The 10,203-nt window shown below is 36.3% G+C and overlaps 1 protein-coding gene across 1 annotated transcript; it reads right to left on the reverse strand.

The window, feature by feature from the left end:
• Positions 1 to 447: 447 nt before the first annotated feature.
• On the reverse strand, positions 448 to 9,184 carry LOC116298675 (WD repeat-containing protein 1). Its single transcript, XM_031707200.2, has 16 exons — positions 9,082 to 9,184; positions 8,768 to 8,889; positions 7,680 to 7,770; positions 7,094 to 7,241; positions 6,493 to 6,673; positions 5,850 to 5,927; positions 5,664 to 5,756; positions 5,422 to 5,513; positions 5,029 to 5,170; positions 4,742 to 4,823; positions 4,093 to 4,243; positions 3,505 to 3,589; positions 2,869 to 2,979; positions 2,102 to 2,275; positions 1,311 to 1,461; positions 448 to 826 (listed from the first exon to the last, which is right to left on the reverse strand). Exons 1-16 carry the CDS (start codon positions 9,095 to 9,097, stop codon positions 720 to 722), a joined length of 1,824 nt encoding a protein of 607 aa, XP_031563060.1. The 5' UTR covers positions 9,098 to 9,184; the 3' UTR covers positions 448 to 719.
• Positions 9,185 to 10,203: the final 1,019 nt, after the last annotated feature.

Raw genomic sequence — 10,203 nt, forward strand, 5'->3', positions numbered from 1 at the left:
TATCAAGAAAATACTTAGTGGGAGAGGGGATAGTGGGGAGGGACGCATGGAGAGATTTCAATCCTCTCATTATCTGCTCCAAACGGTTGTCAAACACTGACCGCCGTATGCTGTCATCCAGGAATAATGCTAAATGAAAACTTGTGATTAATTTTACGAACATTCCACATTTGAACCATCTTCCAAAATGTTTTGCAGGAAATTATAACATTGGTCAAGGCTGTCTTGACAGAACGGGAAAATAGATGCAGTAACTTAGAGAGCAAAGGCAAAGTCATTTGAAAAAGAATCCTAAGGTAAGGAGTAAGGAGGAGTAGAGCTGACACTATACTCTGTGTGTGTGTGGTGGATTATTCCCATGGTTGAAAATTAATAAATTTAACCCCTAAAAGAGAAATTTTGGGTGTGGTTTATAGCAGGGCAGAGCACACAGAAATATAATTCCCATTATAGAATATTACGATAGTTATTTTTATTGAAAAATGCATTTTATAAAACAGCTTACATCACCAAAGAGAATGAAAATACAACTATCTTAATTCTCTTCAAATTACTGTTTGTATACAATGTTAATATCTCCTGTTCAAATCTAGAATGACTTCTAACTTGTGCAAAAACATATTCATTTGAGTTTTATAATTATTTATTGCAGATTATTGGATAATTTCTGAACGCAACTTGATTGTCTTGTATGTAACATGTCACCACGCAGTCTGTCTTCAGGCTTTAAATCCCCATATCCTCAAACAACAATCCTGGGCACCAGATACTAGGGTAGTGTTATCAAGCCATGCGACACAGGTTACAGGACTCTGAGGGTGAGCAACTAAAACAAATAAAATATAAATGTGAACCTAAGCAAAAAATTCTTTCCATTTCCTTCCAGCTTGCAGCCTTATATTTTCAGTAAGTTTAGCTCATTCTGAAAGAGCCTCATTGCATTGCTTCTCAATTACACTTTATACCAATAATTGCAGTATGATTTGCCATTGCAATGAAGTAGGCTTAAGTGGACATCAATCAAGGTATGTCTATGTCATTCCATATAGTACATGTCCTTGAAAGCTTTGTGTTTTCCGAACATGTCATGGAAAAACTTTGATTGACATCCACCAAAACTTTTTTTGTCGTGGCAGAAAATGGCACGATTTTGTGTGTTATTGAGAAGTGCTTAAATCAACTTCTCATGCTTACAGTACAATTGTCATACAAGTCTCACACCAAGGTCTCATACCATTGGCCATCCCTTACAAATCATTGGGATGGCCAAACAAAGAAGTCTTTCAGTGCTTTTTGTACGTAGTACTTACATTTGATGCTCATTGCCTTTTTCTTGGGTTCTTCTGGTTTGTAGATGAAAATATGTGAGTCCAATCCTCCAGTGGCCATGAATTTAGAGTCCGGTGACCAGGCAAGGGAGAATATTTTTGCAGCATGTCCGTACCACTCTCCACTAATATCCTATAGACAAAAAAAGAAACAGTTGGTTTCCATGTACATGTACATCGATCATCATCATAAGGTGATTGCACTTAATTGTAGTCTCTTATGCAGCCGTTATTAGTGTTGTCACGCAATGCTTACTCCCCAAAGTAGGGAGTAAGTGTTGCGTGACAACACTAATAGTGGCTGTGTAGGAGACTACTTAATTGTGACTTGATGGATTGATGGTGTTGGTTCAAGGCACAATATGAGATTAGTATGGGAAAAGGAAAGAGGTGGGGAGGGGGGCTGTAGCACCCCCTACCCCAACCCCTCCGCAGCCCCTGATAGATAAATCGCTTATTAAGAAATTTGCCTTGCATTTGTAAAACTAAATTGTTCCAGCAAATAGAAAAATGGTTAACCTTTTTGCGTGTTATGCATGAATGTATTTGAAAAGTTGTTAAGCAGTCAAATAAGGTGTAGGTAATATGGATGCTCAGCTTAGGGTTTTTCTAAACCTCAATTTAGTTACGATATTGTCAACTTTTTTGATTATCCAAATTCTCTCCCAGAGAAAATAAATAATATGGAAGTCTCCTGAGAATTTACCCCATAATTAATTATCCACTACATTTATATCATAGCATATCATGATGAATATCATTTAGGCCAGTACCTTGTAGTCACTAGTAGTTAAGCAGTAGCTCTTCTTGCTATCATTAGAGATACCCAAGTATGCTCCATCAGGTGAATAGCCAACAAGAAGCACCCCACTGCCACCCTCAACATTTGCTTTTGTCTTCTCTACCAGGGTATCGTTCTCAAGGGTGTAGATGTAAGCACATCTTTCCTATAAAGAAAACAGAGACAAGATATGTTAGGGTGAGATATAGAATATCTGCAATACTAATGGTAGGTTTTGTTTGGACTTTTTTTGTTCTTTTAGATTTATTTTCAGGGTATCTAGACATTTCCTCTGAAAGAATTACCCAGATTTTCTTTTCAAAATTTAAGTTTGATATTGAGACACACACACACACATACACAAAAATAAACTTTTTTTCCATATGTACAGGACAATATTTAGTGCTAATCCAAAAATGTCTATAAAGATAAAATGATCTGATACTGTTGATCATTGTTAAACCTACACTTATCAGCTGTCTGTGGTCAGATTATATAATGCCATTTGAAGGTAAAATATCAGATGTTGATTGATCAATAAACACATGCATATTCACATGGCATCCCTAATGACAGCATTAGAGCATCTACAGTGTAAGCCCATCCTCATCATTACCGATAGGTTTAATGGACCAATAAATAATTGGCCAATAAATGCTTGCATAAATGCATAAATGTTGACCAGTTGTGGATTGCCATCAAGGTTAGAAAACAGATCATTTGTACCTTAATCCTACCCCTGTAAGTCTTCATACTTACAAATTTAGCACCAATAGCAACTTCATTTTGTCCAGGGTGGATAGAGGCACCACTTGGCTCGTAGTGAACTTTAAGCCTGGAAACAATCCTCTTGTTACGGATCACTACAACCTGTAAGTGTAGCAAATTGTTTTGTAATTTAAATAAATGACAGGCATTTAAAGATGGTAACATAGGTAAGCTGTAATAGTAACAGTAAAGGGTAAAAGTACAAATGAAATTAATAGAGATCACATGTTAAGAGCTTGATATTGTTTTCATACACAAGTTTGAATATCATATCGTGAATGAGTGAGTCTGCAAGTGAGTGAGCGATATGATATGGGAAATGAGTGAATAAAAAAAATATTAGGCTCTTAACATGTAATAAGTTTTTATTACAAATTTAGGGTCTATAAAATGACAAAATATACAATTTCCAGTTCACGGTGAAGTGATATTGTATCCTTTCATTGATATGGTTTTTATTAACGGCTTTATCCACGGATAACAACCCTAAATGTTTTATTAACGGCTTTATCCACGGATAACGACCCTAAATGTGTAATAAAGATTGGTATCAGTTACATGTATAGAATGTCACTAGCAGCAATATACAAAAACTTCTTATCAAAAAAAAAAGAAAGATTGTATTACCTCCTCAACTAATGGTACAACAACAAGACCATCTTTTCCAAGACCAAGTCCTTGGGGCTGACCATCCAGTGATACTACATCTGACCTGGAAAAACACAAATGATTTCAAAAAATAACTTTTCAAAAGTTTTATTCTCCCACCAATCAATGCCTCAACAACAATGATAAAATTAACATATTTGCAACCATATAGAATCGAGTTTCTAAATACTGATGTAAAAATGTTTCTGGTGTTGTAGCAAAACTAATTTGAGAGGCTGCAGAAAACTTTCAAAACCTTCAATTTTATTCAAACATTAAATAAAAACATCTCAGTTGATCTAAGTCAGGGCATGGGTGAACTCACAAATCAAACCCTGAAACAACATCTGGGCTGTGCATGACTTAAGTCACAGATCAAACTGTAAGTTAAATTGTTGGGTTTTGCTAAGGAAAGAAAACTGGAGAACTCAGAGAAAAGCCTTTAAATCAGAGGAGAAACTCAACAAACTCTATTCTCATTATTCCTATAGACCTTGGGATTGAACCAGAGACCCCAGAGGTGAGTGCTCATAACCCTAGATTACTAAAACAATACAAATATCTTACCCAAATGTCTCAGTCTCAAGGCTGGTAAATCTTATTGTGTCATCAAGACCACAGGTGACCAGGTTTTCTTCATCAACTGCCATATATCTGATCTCATTTGTGTGTCCTTTACCCTTGAATACTCTACCATTACCATCGGCATCCCAGCTGACTGGAAAGGAGTTAAGGATGACTTGAGGGCAAAATAATTTAGAACTAATGTCAAAAAATTAGTGAGTGGCTGACTGCTTGCCGGTTATTGAATGTGTGGGTGGTTAAGTGAGTGAATGGCTAGATGCCCAATAATTGATTGACACAGAGGTTGTGCATGTGGGGATGTTAGGTAGACACCCTTATGACTATGATATCACTAGAGAAGCATGGGTGGCATTGGGATGAGAGCACTTGTCTCTTGAGTTCACCAATGCGACCCGGGACTGATTTTTGGACTGTGTCATATGTGAGTAAAGTTCCTAGTTCTATGCCATGCTTCAATGGTTCTTCTCCCTCCAGGTTCTCTGGTTTTCCTCCTACGAAAAAATCAACTCTAAAATTCCAATTTGATCAAAGAACAAGAACAACAAAACCACCAAAAGTTGAGAAAATATCTTGGTGGTCTAATTTGATTGAGAACGTCTCAAAAAGACAACAGCATTAATCTCAAGGATACTTATTCTGCCATCAAAGCTGGCTGAGTAGATCCTCTTTTTTTCTATGGAGGTTGCAACTGCACTGATATTTTGGTAGTGGCCCTGAAAGCATTACAGAAAAGAGTTCATAGTGAGCGTAAAAATAGTACGGCACAGTATATAATGGTTTTGTAGTGGTAGTGCATGTGGGCGAAGTGTCCCCAATTAGTGTGAAAGCGCTAGAACGACTAGAATCACTGTATCGACATTGATCAGTGAGTTAGGGCTTGATCAATGAGTCAAAGATTGTCATAACATCTGGACATACCATAATAATCTTCTTGGGTGTGTCAGGGTTTTCCCGGTCCAGGTAGTTAAGGTAACCAGATAGGGATACTGAAATAAGGTTTTCACCCTGCCACAAGCATCCAACCTGCATGTCTTCTAGGTCTGAGCCAAACTTGAATGTCCTAGTTAAACGAATAAAGCTGTCAGGTTTGACATCATTTCCTGGTCAAGACAAGTGTACTGTATGTTGTTGATGACAATGATGATTATGATAGTATTGATGATGACAATGACAATGGTAACGATGGCGATGATGATAATAATGGTGATTATAATGGTACTGATGGTGATGAAGGTGATGAAGGTGTTGATGATGATGATAATGGTGATGATAATGATACTGTCTAGTTGTTATCAACAAATTCTTTCATACGTGGTGAGGGTTCGGTCAGGCACATTCCAAATTTTGCAGGTACGATCTGCAGAGGCAGTTAAGAATTGATTTCCATCAGGGCTAAAAGATACCTAGGATAACAAGATAGTATAAAGTATGAACATAAAATACGACTATATGACTAAATGATTAGTTAGAAAACACATGCATCCATCAAATACCCTTTCAAGTAATCAGAAGTAAAGATTTATTGATAAAATTGAAATATGAGATATACTTACTCCATAAACCCCTCCTTTGTGGGCCTTTCCATTGGGTTCACTCTTACCAAATTCATCAACCACCGTGCCCTCTTTTCCATCATATAACACTACCTGTTTCAAAAACAATTAGTGCATGAGTGTCTTCTTCTACATGTACACTTAAGGTACGTAGATGTTCTCTGTCCAAATCACTGCATAACTCACCTTTCCATCAGCTCCACCAGAAACAAATACACTACCATCAGGAGAGTACTTCACACAGTTGACAAAGTTGGTGTGTTCCTGATATAGTCAAAAATATAGTTAATATGACTTCGTTTAAAGAAACTGAGCATTGAATCCATGAAGCAGATATCAGTCGGGAAGAAATCAGAAGACATTGATTCTATAACTGTGCTCTTTCCTTTCATTTAGCTAAGCTAAGAGAACTCTTGGAAAGCATGCGTTTTGTGAGCTGCAAATGTGATGCCTTTCGATGTTGTGGCCGTTTGGCTTGATCCCTGTACACACCATCAATAAATGATGTTAGTAGAGTTGCTCATTTGTTTTCTCTCGACTTGTGCCACAGATTTATAAGCCACTGGCCATCCTTGTTTTATGAAGATAGCACTGGATACCCAGTAGCTAAGAAACCTGTGGCTTTCATTCCATGATCAATTTGGAAATTATTTAGAAGTTGATTGAGGGAGGAAAACTGGAGAACCAGGGCCAGAATATATGAGCAACTCTACTCACATGATGGTGAGTCTGGTGATCAATCCCAAACACAGCACAGCAGTGAGAGGGGGGAGCATGAGCAACATGTCTTACCCATTTTATACTAGAACCCCATGCATTGTATACTAACTGAATTTCTGTGCTTGAATTTGAATGGTGGTCCTTCGTAGAAGTTGACTGCAAAATCCTCACTGGCTGTACAAATACGGTAAGGTCGTGATGATTTGTAATCGACAGCATTAATCTGTTTCATGTGCTGTTCAATAGTTCCCACATTAGATCCACTGTCCCACAAGAACACAGCACCATACCTGAAACATGGAAAGTTCAAGGTAATCTTAGTTTCAAATGTTCTGTTCTTGCTTCTATAGCCTGTGTACTGTACAACTATATATTGACTGGTGATTTTACTTGCACAAATCATACTGGAATCAAGTGTTGCCTCTCACAATTGTAATTGTGTCAATTGTAGCAATCTAGGTTAGAGGAGTGTTGATCACATTATAGGGCTTCTTGTATGCTGGTCAAAGACAAAGATGCTGCCTGCATGCAGTATCATGAAAGATGGCGGAGGATAAAGATATTTTTGACAAGACAACTTTTCTTCATGCTTGGATCATAAGCAAAAATCTGGTCCATATCACCAAAGGTACATTGTAATTGGAACTGAATTTATGAAATATTACCTACTACTACTACTAATAAAATAATATTATCTATAAAACTCGTACTTTTCATTTCCATCTCCGACAGTGACAATCCTCTTACTATCAGGCGACCATGCGAGGTCCTTGATTGCTCTTCCAAGCGGCTGATATTCATACTTTAAGATATGTTCCTTTTGGGTGGTGTCCCAAATACGCAGTTTCCCAGAAATATCTGAAATAATCATAGTAAATCATTATTGATTAAATATAGTTTTGCCAAAGTAAATTCCGACGTAGGAAAGAATTTGGTGGCTTTTTTGCTTTGAATTTATGAAAATAATGACAAAATAATTTTTCAATAATTTATTTTTCTGATCGGTCGAGGAGGTTTTTGAGAAAACACAGCATGGACAAGAGTTTCTAAAGAGCAGTTATCTTAATCTATACATACTTTTGAAGAATTAGGTAAAACTTGCTTGCTGTGCTGTGTGCAGTTATAATATAAGAAGCTGAGGATTAGGATAACACTCAAGGAGTGTAATAAGAAGCATTCTGCTGTATCATATATCATTCTCTAAAACTTCTCTCTTCTTCCGTCACTCCTCGCTTTATAACTACACAGAACATGTGCTTATGTTCTTTATTTATTTAACAAGTGGCTTCAACTTACCACCAGATGCAATGTAAAATCCACTTGGAGCATAAACAGCTATTGTCGTGTCCTTGGCATGTTGGGAATACACATCACATTCAGTTGGGTTCTAAGTATTAAAAGCATAAAGTTATAATTTTAACACGTCATCGTATTAATCATTGCATGACAAACATAAAGTATAATGCTGAATAGCAAAGTGTACTAAATCCCTACCTGGGGGCCAAAGGAAAAGAATTTACATAAGAAAGATTTTAATCCTCAAGAGTAAATGAGTCCATTTTTAAAGAACACAACAGGGTTTTACAAACTTGACAAAAGACTTTATTGAGTCAGTGAAGCAACAAGCCGCAGTTTTTCACTCATGACCTTTATTCTGGGCTACCATAACAACCAATACCTTGACACATGCCTGCATGTCTCAATGTTATTATTCAAAATGTATCACTTCTAATAAATATAGTAATGGCTATAAGTGGCTTTTTAAAAGCAGAGGGTGCCTGTCTATTAATTGTTAGTTATTGGTTGAAAAATATAAATGATTATCAATTAATCGTTAATATCCTAAATCCTAATCATATCACTCTTCGCGCTAGAAAGTGCATAAGGCTGTCACATCATTTTCTACAACAGCATGAATATTTAAATTCATCACAGAACAATAAACAAATAAAGTCATTTCAAAATTTGATTTCAAAACCCAACCACAGCAAGCTTACACCATATTTGGTCAAGCGTACATCTGTCCAGAAAATCGAGCAGTACCTTGTTCGTTTTCAACGTTTTAACGAAGATATAAATTAGATACTCCCTGATAATTTGAAAGGAATTATTTTTCGCTGCAAAAAATTGACAACAGCTTCACAAGTTCTGCTTTTGCACTATGATGAAGAAAGCATTCGCAGAAAATATGAAACAAATTGGAAAAACCCAAAAAAATAATCACAAAGAATTTAATTCCCTGGAATTTTTAGGCAACTCATGTAAATAGGATGACTAATATAAGTTGTTTCTTATTTTTTATTTGCAATAAATTGAAGGTGTTTTCAATTCAGCGCAGGGTCATTTATTTCCGCAGTAGTTTAATCCTGTAATGTTCAACTAACCTCAATGTCTCGTATAAATACGCTTTTCCCGTTGGTATAGAGGATATTTTTTCCCTTGGGATCACCCTTGAGGACCGTCGGTATACCTCGTTTCACTCTTGGGAGAGAAGCAAACACAGCTTCTGTAAAATAAGGAGAAATATATGGGTTTAACTACAGCAGGAACCTTTCACTTTTCCAATTCAAATGTCACGCAACTTCTCATCAAAATCGTTGAATTCTCCAAAAACCAGCCCTGCGATTGCAGCAAATGCCTTGAAAATTATAAAAAAAGAGTTTCAAAGTATACAATAAGGTTAAAATCACTGACTTACTTCCTTCAAAAGACATATTTTGCAGCTTTCAAAGTTGGATGTGAATCAGAATATTATTCCAACTTGAGAACCGGTCAGTACTCCTCCCTATATATACCCAAGGGACACTGCGGCACTACATGGCCAAATATGGTCACAAAATATGTCCAAAATGAGACTAGATGGGAAATAGATTCTGAACGAATTTATTTTTTTTAAATCATTGCTATTTATAGTTTTTTTTTAGTTAAACTTACGTCAGTTGGAGTAACTTTACTTAATTTAACAACAGTTTAAAAAACCTCTCCGTTTTTGTTCCTTTTAAGGCTTGATTCGCCCAAAAGACAAACTTGGTTGACGTCATTAAATAGAGTACTTTAGTAGTCTTAAATAAGTCTTACGTTGTTTCAAAAAAGTTAGTTAAAGTTAGAAATTTCCATTTTTGTATTCAGCAAAATAAAAAGAAAGAAACTGCAAAATAACAAAGAAAGTCGCGTTAATTATTGTCAAAATATCTCATCACATTTGTAAATGTTGCATATTTTCGGCATTGCAAAACGCGGATACCGCAGATACTGTCATGAAATGAATTATAGCTTATCAAATAAATGGTGCCTTAGAATGCAAAAGCAAAGTTACAGTTTTGTTGTAAACCATCGCATAACAAGCGAAGGGCCTCTCATTCTCACGACTGAGGAACATTTCTTATTTCACAATTTCAAACTCCTACTACTTGAATCAGTAATAATTACTAATTATAATTACATTCATAATTACTTTTTTCAATCAAATATGTTTCTGAAGAGTGGTTTTTGCCATGCATCTTTTCAACCAATGAGTTTTTCTTTCAGTTTCTTTTTCGTTTTCTTCTCCTTCCCCTCCCCCCCCCCCCCCCCCCCCACTTAGAAATAATTAGCAAGTACAGTAAATCTAAGAGTTTGACTAAGAAAGATGTAATTCGTGCAAAACACATACACACACACGCAAAAGACAGAGATAATTTTTTTTGTAAATTAAAACGTTCATCTTAGCGCATCGGTCATTGTCGCGCGTTTTTTTCATGGGCTTCCTGTGCATCTCGTGGCCATGGTAGTATCCACTGTCCACTGAACCACAGGCTCATCACTAGTTTTCCATGTGAAT

The sequence above is a fragment of the Actinia tenebrosa genome, unplaced genomic scaffold, assembly GCF_029948245.1.
Source record: "Actinia tenebrosa isolate PJP-AT-01 unplaced genomic scaffold, QUT_ActTen_1.0 PGA_scaffold12__29_contigs__length_12842862, whole genome shotgun sequence".
In the NCBI taxonomy this organism is placed as follows: Eukaryota; Metazoa; Cnidaria; class Anthozoa; order Actiniaria; family Actiniidae; genus Actinia; species Actinia tenebrosa.